General features: G+C 42.4%; 1 protein-coding gene across 1 annotated transcript in view; it reads right to left on the bottom strand.

The window, feature by feature from the left end:
* Positions 1-454: 454 nt before the first annotated feature.
* The window catches only part of CHMP4B (charged multivesicular body protein 4B), a 55,479-nt gene continuing 35,421 nt past the window's right edge, over positions 455-20,512 (bottom strand). Inside the window, exons 2-5 of the mRNA XM_043984539.1 lie at positions 5,708-5,885; positions 4,584-4,698; positions 3,171-3,297; positions 455-1,313 (exon numbers count right to left, since the gene is read on the bottom strand). Of these exons, the coding sequence (XP_043840474.1) occupies positions 1,249-1,313; positions 3,171-3,297; positions 4,584-4,698; positions 5,708-5,885 (485 nt within the window). The 3' untranslated portion in view covers positions 455-1,248. The remainder of the gene's footprint in view (positions 1,314-3,170; positions 3,298-4,583; positions 4,699-5,707; positions 5,886-20,512) is intronic.

The following is a 20,512-nucleotide window of genomic DNA, read 5'->3' as shown; positions in this document are numbered from 1 at the left end:
CTAGTTTTCCAGACTAGGAGATAGGGCTAGTTTAATGTTAGGACGTAAGGTCAGGGCAGAGGTTACTGTGGGTGGGTATCCGGTGTCACACACTATCATGTGGGCAGTCATTTTCTTTGACACACCTGAGATAACCGGCTCAGTGGGTTTCTGAAGGCAGGCCACGTGTCCTCAATGGCTGAGGAGAAGCAGAGGAGCCTCCTGGATCCTGGAGTTTAAGAAGAGTTTATTTAGTGTCACAGACATGCCTGGAGGGGGCTCAGCAAGGAGAACATCTCGAGGTAAAGCATAATGACAGAACTCTGGGCACCAGAAAACCCACTCCAGGCTCACATCTTCCATCTCTTGCCAGGAGACACCGTCAGATATGGCTCTGCACTGAGTTTCAAAGGCTAGAGGTGATTTTTGTCATCAGTCTAGTGGTCAATGATCAAATGAACCAAATGGCCACGTATGAAAATTAATCGAGATATTTAATAGACAGTGCAAACCATAGTTTCATCTGAATATAAATGTATGCACATGTTCCAATGAGTTATATCAATCGGTTATCACAAACAGCAATGAACACTTCTGCAGAGCTATGTTAAAAAATGTACAGCTGGAATTTAATTCTAATCATCTCACCTGCTTCCAAGAGAACTTTGTCCATTTCAAATCAGTTTCACAAACTTAAAAAGAAAAGGTGATCCAGAGTGAAAGGGTGGGAGTGGAGTGATAAATACAAAGGCAGTCAGACATACAGACAGTGGATATAAATAGAGCTTACAGAGAACCCCAAATCAAATGCATTATTACAGCTGAACACAAGAAAGAAACCTAGGACTTCTCTTTAAATGTCAGACGAGACTTACAAAGGCATATGGGACATTTCAACTGACTTAAAATGACAAAGACTACATTTGAAGAGCATCTCAATTCTGAACAATAAATTCCAATTGAGGATCCAGCAATGAGTTAGCATAGTCCGAAAGCTGAATGCTGGATTTTGCAAATACATTTTATTTTACAGAAATTCAACATTATAAACAGCAGGCAACTCCCTTCCCCCTCCCCCCAGCTGCTCCCCTGCCAAACCCCTCCCTCTGGGTGCAGACCATGCTTTCCAGTATGCTGCGATGCAGGCCCTCTGCCTTGATCGAGATCCAAGAGATAAAGATGGTTTTCCTTCCCCGCACCACAGGCATACACCCACTGCAACAAGGTGACCAGAGTCTGTTTTTACACAAGCCCGTAGAGTTGTACCGATTACATAGATTCAGCCCAGGTCTCCAGCTCTTTCATGTCTTCTTCATCCTCTTCCTTCTTCTTGGCTATAAAAGGGCAGGAGGTTAGAGGGAAGAAGGAAGGTGCTTATTTAGAAAAGCTACTTGTTTTTAAAACTCCCTTTTCTTCCCACACAGGGGTCAGGTTCCAGGACTGTACCAGACACACTTGTGTAAACAGTCCCTCCCCTCATTCCCAGCTGGATGGGAAGGACTCTGCTCTACTGCTCTGATAAGCTGGTCCTAAATGCCAGAGAGGCAGAGAAGCAGCTCAGCCCATCCTCTTCCTCCTCCTCTTCCCTCCCCCTTCCCCACTCCTGGGCTGCATTCATCTGGCAGGAATATTCGATCATGTGAGGAACACACCATTGATGATTCATTTGGGCTTCACCCTCATTGGGAGGAATACGCTTCCTTCTTAAATGTGTGGGATGAGGGCACTGAGGGTAGTTTACTGCTATAGTGCCTTTTTTAAATCATAAAAGTATTATATTATTTTCTAGTTACAGGTAAAGATAGTTTTTAACATTTGTATTCATAAGGTTTTAGTTCCAAATTTTTCTCCCTCCTTCCCTCCCCTGCCCTCCCCAAGAGAGCAAGCAATCTGATATAGGTTGTATATGTACAATCACATTAAACCTATTTCTGTATAGTGCCTTTTCCTGTCACAATCCTGAAGCCAAAGGCTCTCTGCCCCTTTCTAGTGGCTGTTTGCACCAGAACCCTGTACTCCACTGGAAATTCTTTGGGGCACCTAAATACCCAGAAGCAGGATTTGGTGAAAGAAGAGATCTATGGAGAGGGGAAGATCTGCACTCAGTGTTGCAGCATGAATACAGTTGTAGCAGGAATGAAAATAACTTCACATCATGCCTACCAATTACACAGAGAGAATCTGTGCATTCACACAGCTACCTTCTGAATTCAGGTCTTCACCTCTGACAAGATTATTACAATAGATTGCTAACTAGGCAACCTACTTCCTGTCTCTCCTTTCTCCAATTCACATTGCAGTTTTCTCTCCCTTCTCAAATCCTCCTGGGTTTGTCTCTTTATTAGCTTATATCCCGCAATAAAATATGAGCTCTTTGAAGGTAAAAGTCTGTTTCACTTTTCCTTATAATTCTACTGACCACAGGTGTCTTGTATGTAACAGGCTTGTATGTAACACTGGATGAATGTCTGTGGGTATATTTTTATTATTTTTTCTTCTCAGTTCCAAATTCTCTCCCTTCCTGCAGCCCCTCCCCCAGCCATCAAGAAGGCAAGCAATACGATACCTATTATGCATGTGAAGTCATGCAAAACACATTTTGCTGAATGTATATGATGAGAGTCAGAACTAGAACTTAGTTCTCCTAACTCCCAGTCCAGTGCTCCTCTCACATCGTGATGATCAACTAGCCTCCAAAGGTGAATAGCACTTTATTAACCAGGCCTTGGAAGTGGCCTCAACTGTTCCACTCTCCTTTTTCCACAGGAGTGATTTCTGGAGCCTAGGCATCTGCAGCCCATGAAAATGTCACCACTTGGGGCAGCTAGGTGGTGCAGTGGATAGAGCACTGGCCCTGGATTCAGGAGGACCTGAGTTCAAATCCAGCCTCAGACACTTGACACTTACGAGCTGTGTGATCCTGGGCAAGTCACTTAACCCTCATTGCCCCACACCCCCCCTCCCAAAAAAGTGGAATTATGACTAAGGTTGTATTTAATATACAGAGCTAAAGCTGTATAAGATCATGGGAGAAAACCATATGCAAACCAAAGATATGAAGGCACCTGCTTCTCAGAATGTTAAACAAGCCACGAAGCTAATATTCATGGCCTGGATGAACTTGGGAGCCCATGAAAGTATACAGTAACCTACTGGAGGTGCTTTTACACACACACTCTGGATGTGCTTACCTGGCTTTGACGGCAGTGCTATCGAGGGCACATTTGGTAGTGGGACTGTTTCTGGACCATTGATTTCCAGCAAATTTTTGTCTAGTTCTTCCTGTTCTAGTTCCTCTAGTTCTGCCATGAGCTCATCCTGAAAAGAAGGAAATCCAAGAGTGAAATGTGTCAGCATGGAAATCCCCAACTCCAGGCATTGCTTCAGACCCCATGACTCCCTGCTCCAATGCTGCCATCTGAATTCTGTTCAAGAGGGAGGCTAGTTGAAGCCACCTGCCTAATTTCGACTCAAAGACCTGTAGTGGCTCTCTATTGCCTCTAGAAAAAACTGTCAAATCCTCAGGCTAGCATGTAAATGCTCCCAGCTGTTTCACAGTTGTTTCCTTTATGCATGGACAACTAAGCTACTTTCCTAAACTCAACATGTCACCTCTGTCTGTGCTTCTCCACAGGTTGTATGGTATACCTAGAATGCCTGCCTTCCTCATCATGTCTGCTACAAGCATTGCCTTCTCTCCCGCCCCTCACCTCCTGCTAGTTCTGGCTCTCCTTAAGTTACCTGGCATTTATTTATCTCTGTACATGCTGTATCCCCCACTAGAATGAAAGCTCTTTGAGGGCAAGGACTATTTCATTTTCGTCTTTGTGTATCCCCAGTGCCTAATACAGTGTCCTGGCACACACTAAGCACTTAATAAATGTTTGTTGAGTTACAATGTAACCGTAGCCTTCCATCATGAAAACATGAGTATTGAGGGACAAGTCTTACCACCACACCTTGGGCTTTCTATGTCACAGAAAAGTTGGACACTATGACACTCTATATTCATGGAGGACAAAACCTGCCCCTTAGCACTGCTAAATCTGTAGCACAATGACATGCTTTATGATCCAGTTTTGCTGTAATGAAAAGGTCAAGAGATGTTAAGTCTCCAACTGCTCCAATGTACCTGACAGGCAGCTCCTGAGATGATACTTGGCCCTTAAATCAACAAGGTGGTCAGCTAGGTGGCGCAGTGGATAGAGCACCGGCCCTGGAATCAGGAGTACCTGAGTTCAAATCCAGCTGCAGATGCTTGACACTTACTAGCTGTGTGACCCTGGGCAAGTCACTTAACCCTCATTGCCCCACAAAATACAAGAACAAAAACAAAACAAAATCAACAAGGTGAGAGATAAGGAGCATCTTCAGCCAGCCTGTGCTTGTACTGAGTACAGAAAGCATTCCAAAAATTCTGGAACTAGAAGAAATTAGCCAGCCCATATCTAAATGTGTTTTGGAGTGAAGAAACATTTTCCCCCAAATAGTGGTCTATGGAAAAGAACAGTAATCATGTCTGAGGCAAGCTGGAAAGTCTGCAAGACTCTTGGATAGCTAAAGAAGGGTTTGAAGGCCTTCAGCTTATATAACTGGCCACTTACCTCATCAAACTCTTCCCCAAATCCTACAGGTTTGGAAATAGCTGTGGATATCTCCTCTGCAAGTTCCTGTTGGTCAGCGATGTCCTGCATTAGCTCATCTACTTTATCAATATCCCTTTAAATAAGTGATACATATGTCATGTCAGTCAAGAGGCATACACACAACAGGGTCTGAATAGCTCTCATAAAGGAGCCTTAATTACCAGAAAGTGAGAAGCCACTTTCTCTGGCACAAACCATGTTCCCCTCTCACCTCTTCCCAACAAACTAGAATTCCCTACCCTGAATCAACAATTTGAGAATGTTAGTTTTCTTTCAAGTTACAGACCAAAGGTCATTCTGAATACCGGGCAACAAGCAGAACCATCACACCTTGCACCCCCGAAAACAGTCATGCCCAGGGAACCAAGATGTCCCCCAAATCCACTTATGATTTGGGTAAAAAAAACCCCACAAAATATTTTCTCTAACTACACAGTACACAAGCAGTAATACCTCACTTACCCAGCAACCACTCCTTTTGGGGACATAGGCAAGCACCACATCAAGCCTTTACTCAGGACCTATATCCCAAAGTTCTAACAAGCAGGCATTTACCACTGCTGGGAGAAATAACTGTTGATGGCTTTATTGTGAGGGAAGACACAGGAAGACTAGCAAGAGCTCTTAATTCAACAATCTGTGGTTATTTAATGAAGGATAAATCACTCTAGACACTTCAATATGCCTTAGGGGCATCAGTGTGTCATGTAGAGGCATCCAGGACAGCTGTGAATATGCATAAATGGTACTCCTGAGGCATCAAGAAAAGGGAAATTCTGTTGGCCGTGCTCTATGGCAAAAGTCAGGGAATCTACAATACAGTCTGAATATTTTTCTATTTAAAAAAAGTTAAGATAAAAAGTTTGGAAACCAAGTTAAGGGGTAAGCTTCAGGACCCTACCCAACGATGCTGGATAAATGGATAATTGCTATGGAATCATAGCTTCAGGATATGGGCATGAGAGGTAGGAGAGACCTTAGACATCATCTAAGCCAACTGCCATATGTTATAGCTAAGGAAAACTCTCCAGGGGGGAGAAGAGACTTTCTGAACACCCCCCCCCCCACCATGGGTGGCTTACATGTTGTCATGGGCGGCTTTCATGGCTTTTGCAGCATAGCCCATGTTCTTGAGTACTTCAGTATTAGTGTTGGCATTCTCAAGGGCTTCCCTTTGAAATTCGATTGTCGACAATGTCCCATCAATCTGGGCCAGCTGTTTCTCATATCTCTTCTTGCGCTTGAGTGCTTGAAGGGCAGCTGAACAAGAGAGAAAAAAATAGTGTTTGAAAAAAATTACCATCTAAAAGGGTGACACCACAGCTTATTCAATCGCACTTTGTGGGACAAAAGCTGTAGAAAATATGTCCAAACCTAGATTTTATTTCTTTATTCAAGTTATATTAAAATCAGCATGGCTGGAATAAGGGGGAGTGGGAAAGAGCATTGTTTAACCAGATGAAAACATTGCCACTGTGATTAATCCTTTAAAGTGAATTCCCTGTCCAATGACTTCTATAAGGCAAAATCATATCTGATAAATTCACTGACACTATTTTAAGAAGTAAATAGTAATGTAACGATTGGAATAACGCCACCTGCTGGATACTAACTGTAGAAGAGTTCTGCCCATGAAGCGAAGGTCTTTGAGGGCAAGACCAGGAGTCTTGTCTTTGGTATCAGGAAGTGACGCGGACTAGTGGGAGGAGGAAGGAAGAGACTGGCGCGGAGTCTCGGGCTCTTTCCTCTGGACTCTGGTGGAGAGCGGAGCTAGAAATGTGCTCTCCCTTTAATAGATAGGAATCTAGGCCTTTCTCTCTCTCTTTACCAAATTCTTATTCTCCTTAATAAATGCTTAAAAGTCTAACTCTTGCTAAAGCTTATAATTTATTGGCGACCACTCATTGGCTATTTTAGACAGTTTAGCTAGAATTTTAGCCCTTAACAGTAATGCAGATAAAGGGGAATCATTAGCTATGACCTACTTGGGCTTTTAAAAAAAGGCCTCTGGGGGCCGCTAGGTGGCGCAGTGGATAAAGTACTGGCCCTGGATTCAGGAGTACCTGAGTTCAAATCTGGCCTCAGACACTTGACACTAGTTGTGTGACCCTGGGCAAGTCACTTAACCCTCACTGCCCAGCCCCCCCCCCCAAAAAAAAGGCTTCTGACAGTTGTAGATCAACAGCAATATAAGGGGGGAAAAGTGATCATAGGACTGGAGGGAAAACTTTTATTATGGATAGAGAGCTGGGTTAGAGGAAGGAAACAAAGGGTAGAGATAAATAGGAAACTTTATTTAAAAAAAAATTAAAAGTCTACAAAAGGATTGGTACTGACAACTTTTTGATTTGACATCTTTATGGACAACCTGGGAAGTATGAACAGTAAAATCTCCAGTTCTGCAAATGACTAACCTCTTCTGAGCAATAAAAAAAGGAGTTGATGGAAACTGATGACAAGAAGAGTTCATGAATCTTTCCCATAATGAGTAGACAAAAGAGTCTAAAAACATAACTGACACTTGACAAGAAGTATATGGCAGCTAATGGCAACACTGGTTCAGAAAGTAAATTCCATTTTCCCAATCTTAAGAAGAAAATAATAGAGGAAAATGATGAGGAGTACATCAACTCAAAGAACAGGGAGAAGCAGCAGAAGGAAGAACCAGTTTAAAGAGAGCTTGGTGAGATACGCAAACTAAGACAATGCACAAGGGCATTTAGGGACAAAACTAAAAGTAGAAAAAGATCTGGTGAGATTTTTGTAATAAATTATTTCACTTCCTATAAACTTCTATTCCTGTTGAAACTATCACATCCTTTCCAGGTTCACACCACCATCAGTTATATGTTCTTAACTCTTTAATCCACCCTCCCCTCCAACTGTCCAACCAAATGACAAATGTTAATTTTATACCTCAATATCTCCCATATTCATCTTCTTTCTATTCATATCTACCTTAAAAGCTCAGGCACCTGATAACCTTCCCATGGGCCACTGAATTAGCCTTTTCATTGGTCTCCCTATCTCCATTTTCTCTCCCCTCTTCAATCCATCATGCACTCCCCTGACAAACTGATATACTAAATAAGAGGTCTAACTAGGATATACCCTGACTCAAAAATCTTCAGTGGCTCCCTATACTGCCTAAGGATGAAGTATTAAAGCCTCAGCCTGGAATTTAGAGCCATATGAATTTGAATTTGGAAATTTTCCATCTACAACAGAATTTAGAGCCATATGGCTTGTTAAAAATACACGAATACACCTGACTTGTCTAAACTTTTTCCTATTACTCCACTTCTCGGAGACACTAATATTGGTCAAACTGATTCGCCTGCTCTGTTTGTATATCCAGTGCCATCCCACCCCACCCCCACCCCCCATGCCTAGAATGTGATTCTTTTTCATTTCCTTCTCTATGGACACATAAGAAGAATTATAGCTTTCTTAAAAGCCCAGCTCAGGTGCTATTTGCCTTCCTAAGGCCTTTTCTGGTCCCTTCAAATATTAGCTCTCTCTCCCTCTTAAGAGTTTTTCTATTACTTTTTTTTGTTTTGTTTTGTTTTTTGAGGGGCAATGGGGGTTAAGTGACTTGCCCAGGGTCACACAGCTAGTAAGTGTGAAGTGTCTGAGGCTGGATTTGAACTCAGGTACTCCTGAATCCAGGGCCGGTGCTCTATCCACTGCACCACCTAGCTGCCCCCTTCTATTACTTTTTAACAAATTTGGTATTTACTTACAGGATACATACTAGATCCTCCAGCAGAATGTAAGCTCTTAGAGGGCAAGGACTACTTCATTTTTGTCTTTTGGCTAGCACACAGAAGGCATTTAAGATTAATAAATATTTATCAAGATGAATTGAAAAACCACTAAATTAGGTAGGTGTATGACAAAAGATGGTATTGGATTAATATCGCAATAAAGTCTAATGGGATTAGAGATATAAATATTAACCAAGAAGTTTTTTTTTAAACTGGAAGAAAAAGAACTGTACTGATCTGACCTTTGGAGAAGAGGGTCATTTTATCAAACAAATGATATGGCAGGGGGGGGGGGGGAATTCCTGGAGATAAAATTGATAGGTATGATTATATAAAGATTAAGAGATTTCACACAGCAAAACCAACATATTTATTTTTATTTATTTTTATTTGGGGGGGGGGGAATGAGTGTTAAGTGACTTGCCCAGGGTCACACAGCTAGTAAGTATCAAGTGTCTGAAGTAAGATTTGAACTCAGATTCTCCTGAATCCAGGACTGGTGCTTTATCCACTGCACCACTTAGCTGCCCCCAAAACCAATATATTTAAAAGAAACAAATTAGGGAAAATATTTGCAATAAATATCAGGTAAAGGTTTTACACCCTGCTGCTGATCAAATCAGAGTAATTATTGACTACAACTATGGAGCAGAAAGAGGATGGATGGGAGTAGGGGAATGAGAGAAAGGAAGAAAAGGAAAAAAAGGAGAAAGGGGAGAGAAAAAGGAAGAGAGAAGAGGCAGGGGAGAGGGTTATTTGAATGGAGCACCGATTCCTTTTGCTCCCCCCTCAAGGTTTAGCAGCAGAGGAAAAGCAGAAGGCCTTGCAATCCATATTAAGTCATGTCTTTGTTTTTGCAGAACGCAGAGAGAGAGAAGGGGGTGGATAAAAAAAGAGTATGTATGACCCTTTTAGGTAGGAGATCTTCAGGTAGGCCTGGAAGGAGATGTAGAACAAAAGCATTTTCTTTGCTTGTTAACTTGTTTCGTTATGCCTTGTTAAAGGCTAAAGGCTTGGGGGCAAGATTTAATCTTTGTTTTGTATGTTCATTTTTAACAGTTAATTTTATAATTTTTTTCAACTTAATATGCATTTATTAAGTACTTCCCATGTGCAAAGTATGGTGCTGGGGTCTGTGTCTTTGGCTGATGAAAGACAAAACAGACAGTATCTGCCCTCAAGAAGCTTACATTCTCCTAGGGAAAGCACATATACATATATGTAAATATAAAAATAAATGCAAAGTAATTTTTTTTGGATAGGGGAGAGAAAACACTAATGACTGGGGGAGGAGAAAGTACAGTCAGGAAAGGCCTGGGGTAAGAAGTGACACTTGAAACTCAGCCCTAAAAGGAGTAAGTCTAAGAGGCACAGGTAAGGAGGGAATCCACTACAGTCATGAGGGACAGGCTGTCCAAAGGCATGGAGAGAGAAGATAGGATGTCAGGTATGAGGAACAGCAAACGGGTCAGTTTGGCTGAAAATACATATAGAAAGCAAGAGGGGAAAAGAAAGACAGGGTGGACCCTATTGTAAAAGAATTTAAAGAATTTGATTTAATTTAAAGAATTTTTTGGAGTGGGGCAATGAGGATTAAGTGACTTGCCCAAGGTCACACAGCTAGTAAGTGTCAAGTGTCTGAGGCTGGATTTGAACTCAGGTCCACCTGAATCCAGGACCAGTGCTTTTATCCACTGTGCCACCTAGCTGCCCAATTTAAAGAATTTAAACGTCAAACAGGAATTTGCCTTTGATTATTCTAGACGCACAAAGGGATACCCTGAATTTTTTTTAAACAGGTCAGTAAATAACATGGTCAGGGGGCAGCTAGGTGGCACAGTGGATAAAGCACTGGCCCTGGATTCAAGAGGACATGAGTTCAAATCAGACCTCAAACACTTGACACCTACTAGTGTTAAGGCTAAAATTCTAGCTAGTCTGTCTAAAATATCTAATGAGTGGTCGCCAATAAATTATAAGCTTTAGCAAGAGTTAGACTTTTAAGCATTTATTAAGGAGAATAAGAATTTGGTAAAGAGAGAAAGGCCTACATTCATCTATCTATTAAAGGGAGAGCACATTTCTAGCTCCCTTCTCCATTGGAGTCCTCAGGAAAGAGAGAGAGTCAGAGCACCAGGCTCCCCCTTCTTCCTCCCACAAGCAAACGTCACTTCTTGATGCCAAAGAAAAGATGCATGGTCTTGCCCTCAGAGACCTTCACCTCATGGCTGAGCTTTTCTACAGTAAGTCTCCAGCAGGTGGCGTCATTCCAATTGTTACACTAGCTCTGTGACCCTGGGCAAGTCACTTAACCCTCATCGCCCAGCCAAAAACAAAAACAAATAACATGGTCAGACCTATCTTCAGGTGAACTGGAGAGGGAGACCAATTAGGAAGCTGTTACAGTATTCCAGATGAGGGTGATAAGGGTCCGAGTGAGGGTGCTGGTTATAGGTGTGGAAAGAGGAGGATGGAATTAACATGACTTTTGGAATCAACATGACTTGTTGATCTACAGGCTATGAAGAGAGTGAGACAAAACTCTACGGTTGCCAACTTGGGTGAATGGGCAACTAAATGGCATTCTCTCTAAAGATAATAAGTTAATAAATATTGAGTTAGCAAGGAAATCAGCCGACAGAATCTACATAGAATAGAAACTCACAAAAATTAATCACTTACCTAAAGAACAATCCTAGTACCACCACTTTAACAAAAAACCTAACACCAGTATTATAGAGTCCGACTGGAGCACTGACTCCCCTCTGCTCCCCTTCAAGGTTAGATGGAGATGGGAAGAGTGCAGCCTTGGAATCAATACTTATCATCATGCCTCTGACAGTTCTAGCAGAGGACCTGTGCACTAGGCAGAGAAATAATGAGTGAGGTGACTGTGGGTCTGTCTAGCCACCTGTTCTTGCACCTTTCAGTCCTCCTCTGATCCTGTGTCCCAATTCCTTCATCTGCTGTACAACCCTACTCATTCTTTTCCCAAGACCTGAGGCTAGGGCTCAAGGGTCTCTGGCTGTGCTGCAGAGGCCCAGGTTGGAAAAGCTGGAAGATGAACCAGGTACAAACATACCACATCTTGAGGAGCTCAAATAAGTCACTCACCAGAATTCCTAGTTACAGCTTTGGCAGGAGGCAAAACAATCTAATCACCTGCATTGGTGGTACTATTTAAGGAAAATCAACCCAAGCCATCTTGACATTAGTCTCTAGATGATTACTTCATGACTCTACCGAGGCCTCTATTATGTACTTAGAAAAAAGCTACAAAAGGAATATTGTACAAAGTATGTTTAACACTTTTGTGCTATATATATCAATGAGTCATTTTATGAGCTTATAGTTACTTATATGTCAGAGTCATTTTATGCACTAGTTACTTATGTCATAGCTATTTCACAAATGACCTTTATATTCCACTTCCAAAGTTTCTATCAGGGCAGCTAGGTGGTGCAGTGGATAAAGCACTGGCCCTGGATCTAGGAGGACCTGAGTTCAAATTCGGCCTCAGATACTTGACACACAAGCTGTGTGACCCTGGGTAAGTCACTTAACCCTCAATGGGGGGGGGGGGAGAAGAGACGAAAAGTTTCTATTGCACTTTCCATATATCATCTCATTTGAATCTCACCAAAAGAACTGTGAGATATTATCATCATTTTGCTGATAAAGAAACTGAGGCTCTATAAGTTCAGTGACTTGCCCAGAGTCACACAGAGCCAGAGTCAGGAGGGATTTGAACCCAGACCTTCCTGATTTTGAATTGAGCACTCAGAACCCAACAGCTTGTGCCAGCTCTATACACAGTATGTACTGAATCAATGTTTATGGTATTATACTTTATTGTTTTATCTCCCTTACAAATCTCCAAGCTCTAGGAAGAAGACAGAAATTGGGATTTGTACTGTCATTATGGTACAGGCCCACGTCACTTCACACCTGGACCATTTCTTACAACAGCCAGCTGGTTGGTCTGCTGGCCTCAAGTCTCTCCCCTCTCTAGTTCATCCTCCATTCATCCACCAAAATGATCTTCCTAAAGGGTACATCTGATCACGTCACATACCCCTCCCCCACCCCACCCCCAACTCTGTTGGCATCCTATTACCTCCAGGATCAAGTACAAAATCCTCTGTTTAGCATCCAAAGCCCTTCAAATCCTGACCCCCACCCCCACCCCACTTACTCCCTACCACATAATCTTCAATACAGTGACACTGGCCTCTAGGTTGGTCTACAAACAAGACACTCCCTCTCTCAACTCCAGACATTTTCTCTGACTACACCCCATGCCTGGAATGTTCTCACTTCTCAACTCCACTCCCTGGCCTCCTTCCAGTCCCAGCTAACAACATCCCACCTTCTACAAGAAGTCTTTCCTGACCCCTCTTAATTTTAGTGCCTTCCCTAGGTTGATCATTTCCTATTTATCCTGTATATAGTTGCCTGCAGGTTGTCTCCTCTATTAGACTGTGAGCTCTTTGAGGGCAGACTGGCTTTTTCTTTTTTTTTTTTTTTGGGGGGGGGGGTGTGGGTTAAGTGACTTGCCAAAGGTCACATAGCTAGTAAATGTCAAGTGTCTGAGGTCAGATTTGATCTCGGGTCCTCCTGAATCCAGGGCCAGTGCTTTGTCCACTGCACCACCTAGCTGCCCCCAGAGACTGGCTTTTGATTTTCTTTAGCACAGTGTTTGCCACATGTGTTGTCCAACTCTTTGTGACCCCATGGACCAGACCGTCCATGGAGTTTTCTTCCAGAGACGTTGGAGTGGTTTGCCATTTCCTTGTCTGATGGATTAAGGCAAACAGAAGTTAAGTGACTTGCCCAGGGTCACACAGGCCCAGGGCTCTATCCACTACCTCTACTCAGCACATAATTGGCATTTAATAAATGCTTATTGACTGACAGGCTGACTACTATACCCCCAAATCCCCAGCGCAGAGTTTTACAAATTCTGGGGAGCTCAGGAAACATTTGTTAAATAAATATTACTGAAGCAAAACAAAACAAAACAAACAAAAACAAAAAAACCCAAGCAACTGGAGAGATTTTCAACCAGTGCTTCAATCTTTTGAGCTCTCTGCTATTTGCTATTAACTAGTTTAGTTTATGTGGATGCAAAAAAAAAAATTCTTATAGAAACCAACAATCTTCTACTTCTAGAATGTGATAGGACAAAGACAGACCCAAGTGATTCAGAAAAGGTACTAAATAGAGGGGAATGATTCGAGGGGGCCAGGAAAGATAATTAAACTGGATTCATCTGAGCATAGCCCAAATCTGCAGCAGAGAAAGGAAGGAGAAGACATCATTGAAACTATTTTTCTAATAACAAAGTGACTTAAGGCAAGGGAGCAACCCCTATGCCAAAAGCAGTTATACACAAGTACAAGAGTATGAATCCGGGAATAAATGTTCAAATGAAGACATTTAAATACTCCTTGTTGACTTGGTCAGAGCACAGCTGATTCCCCAGGAAGCCTATGAGATTTATCCGGCTCTTGCTTCTTCACAAGATCATCCCAAATACCCATGAAAGAAGAAATTGACAGGCCCAGTCTTGGGAGGACTGACAACTAAGAAAGCCAGGAAGTCCTAACCCAAGAAGTTGTTTAGGTAGGAACCAGCAGAAGGTAATGAGAAATTAAGATGGATCCCAGACAGGAAGCTGCAGTCTAGGCTCCTCTCAAGGCAGTGTAGTGTGCATGATATCTAGTCAAAATATATGGCTAGTAGTTAAGCCCAGAATTTTGTGTTGACCATATATGGCTAGATTAAGAATAGCTCGGGGTTTAGATACCTATGATTTGTCTAACCAGTGTCTGTTTTCTTTGCTCCTTCTCCTTAGTTGCTAAGCAAAGTCCTCTTTGAAAAACCCAACCTCTTTCTCAAGCACATTAAATGGGGGTGGGGGTGGGGAGAAAAGGGAACAAGCCTCGGTTAAGCATCTGTGCCCCACACTGGGCTAAGCACTTTACAAATTTTGGATCCTCACAAACAACCCTGGGAGGTAGGTCCGTTTTACAGATAAGGAAACTAAGGCAGAGGTGAAGAACCTTGCCCAGGGTAACATAGCTAGGAAGTGTTTGCAGCTGAATTTAAACTCAGGTCTTCCTGATTTCAGGGCCAGTGCTCTCCCTACCCGACCGTAGAGATTCAAGCTGAGCACAAGGGAACTAGAAAGAGGAAAAGGGATGGGCAGGGAAATTCTCAGAGGTCAGGCAGGGCCTACTAACAGGAATAGGGCCAGGCAGCTAGGGCTAGGCAGCATACTAAGGGTAATTGCAAAGAACCTTTTAATATCACTTTTCAGAAATCCATATTTTAATCTAGAAATTTTCCCTTTCAGTGATACATGGGTATTTTCATTCAAGTTGCATTGTTACTGGGAAAGCTCAAAGTCTCCCACATACATACATACATACATACATTCAAGAACCACCACTTTTCTATGTGGGCTGACAGGATTTTAAAATTGCATTTGCAATCCACAAATCCTTGCCCCAACTCTGTTACTACTCCATTGGTGCTGGGATGCAGGCACAGTAGGGACTGAGTGGAGACTGACAACGCAAGCTCAGCCCCTTTCTTCCAGATCAGCCAATAGAAACTGGTCTGGCCTGCCAATCAGCAGGCATTTTGTAGTGTCAGTGTGAGAACTGCAAGGTGCTCACAGTCTTCTGCCCTGTTTGTGTGGGCAAAAAAACCCTCCCCAGAGCCAAGACAGAAATATGTTATCTTCCCAACAGGGTTGAAGAATTTTTCATGGAAGCAGGACAGCTATTTTTAAGCACTATGCCACAACACTCTGCCAGGACCAACAGGATAGAAGAGGCATTTCCAAGAAATTATTGTTGTGGCTGAGAATTAGGGCTATTACAAATTGGGTTTTCCACGTGATATGGATAACCTTTTTCCTTAAACATATTTCAATCAATTAATTTTCCACACTCTTAGTAAGCCATATTTAAGCTCCTGCAAAACAAGTAATTGAAAAGCAATGCTAATCTTTATTCTTTATGAATCTTCAGTGGTAGGAGAGGGAAGAAAACAGAAAGCAAAAAATGTTTGCCATACCTAGGTGAAGGCTAATTAAATGTCAACATCTGGGACTGGATTAGGATAACTAAGGTCCCTTTCAGATCTAAAGATCAATTAAGTGATCTGCCTTTCATACATATGCAGAGAACAGTGAACACAGTGTGTGCTGGAAATGGAGCTGGGAGGACCTCAGAAATCATTCAGTCCAATCCTCTTGCTTTACAGAGAACAGTTCTCATTTTTAAAGCAATACAACATACCTATGAGACAAAAATAGCAGAGCTTTTATTTTTTTTTGCAGGACAATGAGGGTTAAGTGACTTGTCCGGGATCACACAGCTAGTGTCAAGTGTCTGAGGCCGAATTTTAACTAAGCTCCTACTGAATCCAGGGCCAGTGCTTTATCCACTGCACCACCTAGCTGCCCCCAGGCAGAGCTATTATTATCTCTGATTTACAGATGATGAAAAATCCAGGCAAGGGAAACTGACTTCCCCAGAGTGACACATGTGAGTCAATTGCAAAGGCAGGAACCAGAATGCAGTGTTCCTGACATGTCTTTTGCCTCTCCATCCACACAGTTTCCATTCTCTTGTACCGGAATGGAAATAGGCTGCACCGTGTAACATAAAGCAGGGCTTTTTAAAATTAACCTTTTTATTTAAAGTTTTGAGTTTCAAATTCTTTCCTTCCCTCTCTCCCTCCATACTCTCCCCCCTCCCTGAAGTGGTAAGCAATCAGATATAGGTTATACATATACAATTATATAAAACATTTCCATATTAGTCATTTTGTATAAGACGACTCAAGCAGGGTTTCTTAATCTTTTCCCACTTGCGACCCTTTTTGCCTGAGAAAATTTTATGCAACCTGGGTACATAGGTATGTAAAATAGGAATACATAACCTTTTATTGTTGCCAAATTTTTTTTGACCCCCACATTCAGTTACTCGACCCCATATGGGGCCATGACCCAGTTTTAAGAAACTACAGCATAAAGAACACTGGATTTCAAGTCAGAGGGACTGGGGTCCAAACCCCAACTCTCCTACTTCTTACCTGTGTGCCTCTGAGTAAGTTAATTAACCTCTCTGTAAAAATCCTCTCCTGTAAAATGAGAGGTGGGACCAGATATTCTCCCCCTCACAGATCTAAATCCCTAACATCTATTTTTGATCCAATTTGCCATTTAAAAGGTCAGGGATGGACTCATTTCCAAATTCCAAAAAGGCAGCAGCCAAAAGCAGGTCAGAGGAATACCTAATCCCTGATCAACAGTCAGTGGAAACTGAGCTGGTGCAGAGGCTGGGCTCTATGCACCTGCTGGCTCAGAGTCCGCTCCCCACACACCATGTTTCAAAGGCTCACAAAAGAGGAGGAAAACCTCATTCTTAACAAACACGAGGAAAAACGTTCAGAGACAAGGCTGCTTTTGTTCCCACACAGCTGGAGAGGTCGAGCTGGACGTGAGCTGACTGGATTTTTCAGTGCAGCATCACTCTCTACAATCTCTATTTCTCTGGTACCTTAACTCCCTCTCTGTTGCCTGGAGAGGATACTCTCAACTACAGCACTTTAGTGATGGGAAAACAAATGTTTATAAGTGACAAGAAGAACTGAATCAGAGACGCTGCCAACTTCATCAACTGCAGAAGCAATGTGAGATGCTCCTCTGTTTAAGGGAGGTAGAAAAAAAAATTCTGGAGAAGGGGAAAAACATGTCCCAGTATCACTTTAGTTGGAATAAAGATGGCGAAAACAGGTTTGATAATGAGTATCATACCAAACATCACTGTATAGAACTCAAAATAGGTACAACACTTAAAAATATCAACAGGCACATACCATGATTTTTTAAAATTATTTCCTCAACTATAAAACAAAAATTATCTTGCTGTATGGGAGAGAGCACTAGACAGCTGAACTGAAATGACCGAAAGTCAAGAGACCTAGCTTCTAGCTCTACCTCTGACATTAATTTGATATGTGACTTTGGGTAAATCACTTCATGTATTGAAGCCTCAGTTTCCTAACCTGTGAAATAAAAATATTCTACTACCTACACCTCTCCAATGTGTTGAGATTCAAATACAATAAAAAATGTGAAACTCTGTAGCCACAAACAGCTATATAAACATGAATTACTACCACTACTACTACTACCACCACCACCACCACCACCACCATCACCACCATCACCACCACCACTACTACTACCACTACCACCACCACCACTACTGCTGCTAGATGACCTCCTAGGTACATTTCAACTCTATTAGAGGATTCTTACTCCTTCAGGCCTCATGGTGCAATGGAAAGGGCACTAGACTAGGAGCGAGAAGGCAGATTTAACTCAGCTCTGTCACTTTACCAGACTTGCAGTAAGTCATTCCCCATCTTCCAGCCTTAATTCACTCAATAATAAAATGACATTACCTACCTTGCCTACCACACAGGATCAAAAAAGAAAATATGAGAATGTCTATGAGAGCACTTTGTAAAAACTAAGTGCTGGACAAATGTATAGGATTATTTATTACTTTCATTATTTGAGATGCCCAGTACCATGCCCAAAAGGGGTATTCTATCATTCCTGCTCGGCTGACCAACCATACTTGTCAGAAAACACTCGTTTTGCAAAATCAATGAGTTATGGAAACCAAAGTAATGCACTTACACAAATCTCCAAATTGTAACTCAGTGCTCAAGGAGATGATGCCAATCATCTCCTCTCAGTTGGCAATGAATGAGGAACACAAGTGAAAGTCTCTGACTGAAAAATACAGGGAGGGGTTAAGTTGGCTGAAATAAAGAATGACAGAAGACAGCACTTTGAGAACCCTTCTTCATTTTATGGACACGATCCACACAGCTCTACTTTGTACTTGAAAAGTGCTTTCTCTGGATGATCCCAAGTCTTCACATGTGCTTTTTCTGTCCTCCCTGATGGTGAAAAGCCTTGTATTTCCTCTGCATCCGCAAACAGTGCTGGAGTATATGCTCAGCATGCAGAGTCCTATGTCCGAGCTGAGAGAATCCTCTTCACCTCTTCCAGCTTTGGAAACCTCTGCTGCCTCTGTACCTCTGACTAGAAGACTAGAGGTGGAAGCAAGAAATTCCCAAAGTCTCCCTTTAAAGAAGACCCAGAAGTTTACCATCAGCTGCACCACTCAGTTTCAACTCCAATGTCATCATGACCCCCACTTAAAATATCCTCCACCCCCTCCCCCTTTCAATTTCCTTTTGTGTGCTGTCTTCCCCATTAGACTATAAACTCCTAGAGGGCAGGAACTGTGGGGTGTTTTTCTTTTTCCTTTCATCATTTGTATCCCTAGCACTAAGCATAGTGCCTGGCACATAGTGGGTGCTTAAGAAATGTGTACTGTGTTGTTGTCTTCTTCTTCTTCTTTTTTTTTGGTCAGGGCAATGAGGGTTAGTTAAGTGACTTACCCAGGGTCACATAGCTAGTAAGTGTCAAGTGTCTGAGGCCACATTTGAACTGAGTTCCTCCTGAATTCAGGGCTGGTGCTTTATCCACTGTGCCACCTAGCTGCCCCCCAATCATAGAATCTTAAGAGTTGGAAAAGACCCTAGAGGTCATTCTAGGTCAACTACTACCTGAAGTAGGCAACTCCCCTACAATATTCCAGAGGAGTGGTCATTCAGCTTCTGCTTGAGTTCACCTTCCAAGTCAGCCCAGTTTTTTTCTGGACAGTTCTAATTGTGGGGAAATGCTTCCTTGTGTTAAGCTAGTATCTGTCTTCTTTCCTGTAAGTGGACAAAGCACTGGCCCTGGAGTTGAGGCCCTGAATTCAAACCTAGACTCAGACACTTAACACTAGTGGTGTTAGGGCAGCTAGGTGGTGCAGTGGATAGAGCACTGGCCCTGGAGTCAAGAGGACCCTAGGCAAGTCACTTAATCCTGATTGCCCTGCCAAAAATAAATCTAATTGGGGAGACAACAGGCAAGGGAGAAAATGATGTACAGATGAGATGTGCAACTGATAAATTGGAAATAATCAGCAGAGGGAAAGCAACTAGAATTAAAGGGGTTTAGGAAAATCTTCTTGTAGAAAGTGGGATTTAGCTGGGACTTGAAGGAAGCCAGGTGGCAGAGATGAGGAGGGAGAGCATTCCAGGCATGGGGGTCAGCCACTGAAGATGCCCTGGGTTGGAGGATGGGAGCATGTGGTTTCAGAACAGCAAAGAGACCAACGGGACTAGACTGGAGGACTGCCCGTAAGGCACAGGAAGACCAGATGGGGGATTGGGGGAAGGAGGCTGGATTGTGAAGGGCTTTGAAAACAGACAGAGGGTTTTATTCTTTTTTTTTTTAATTTAGCAACAAACATTTATTTTATTTTCCAGTTACATGTAAGGGTAGTTTTCAACATTCATTTTCATAAGATTTAGAGTTCTGGGTTTTATTCTTAAAGGTGACGGAACTAGCCACTGAAATCTATGGAACAGGGAGGGCGACACAGTCAGACTTGTGCTCTCAGAAGGTCATTCTGACAGCTGGGTGGAAGACCTGTGGTGGGCAGAACAACCAGCAGGCGACTGCAATAGGCCAGGTGTGAGGCGAGATGGGCCTGCCTCAGGGTGATGGCAGCATCAGGGGAGAAGGGGGTGTACACAAGAGATGTTACAAAGGTAAAATGGGAAAACCCTGGCAAAAGATTAGATATGGAGAACTGAGAGAGAATGAACATGAGAATGCGAGCTTGGGGAATGGGAAAATAATGGTACCCTAAAAATAGGAAAGGGGGGGGAGAAAGCTGAGTTCAGTGTGGGACATGTTGAGTTTCTGATGTCTAATAGGCAGTTGGGACTGCAAGACTGGACATTAGCAGAGAATGAAAGGCCTAGAATCTCAGGGGAAATCAGAAAAAGAATAAAAGGGGCCTAACATTACTAAAATTCAAATTACATATTAAAGTAATAGTCATCAAAACTATGTGGTACTACTTTAAAAAAAATCTGAAAAACAAGGAAGCAAGATACAAGCAAATGAAAATCACAGTCAAATGTCAAATCCCAAAACACAAGTTGCTGAGGGAAGGACTTCAT

This window comes from Dromiciops gliroides, chromosome 2 (assembly GCF_019393635.1).
Source record: "Dromiciops gliroides isolate mDroGli1 chromosome 2, mDroGli1.pri, whole genome shotgun sequence".
In the NCBI taxonomy this organism is placed as follows: Eukaryota; Metazoa; Chordata; class Mammalia; order Microbiotheria; family Microbiotheriidae; genus Dromiciops; species Dromiciops gliroides.
This window is presented reverse-complemented; position numbering and strand designations above follow the sequence as displayed.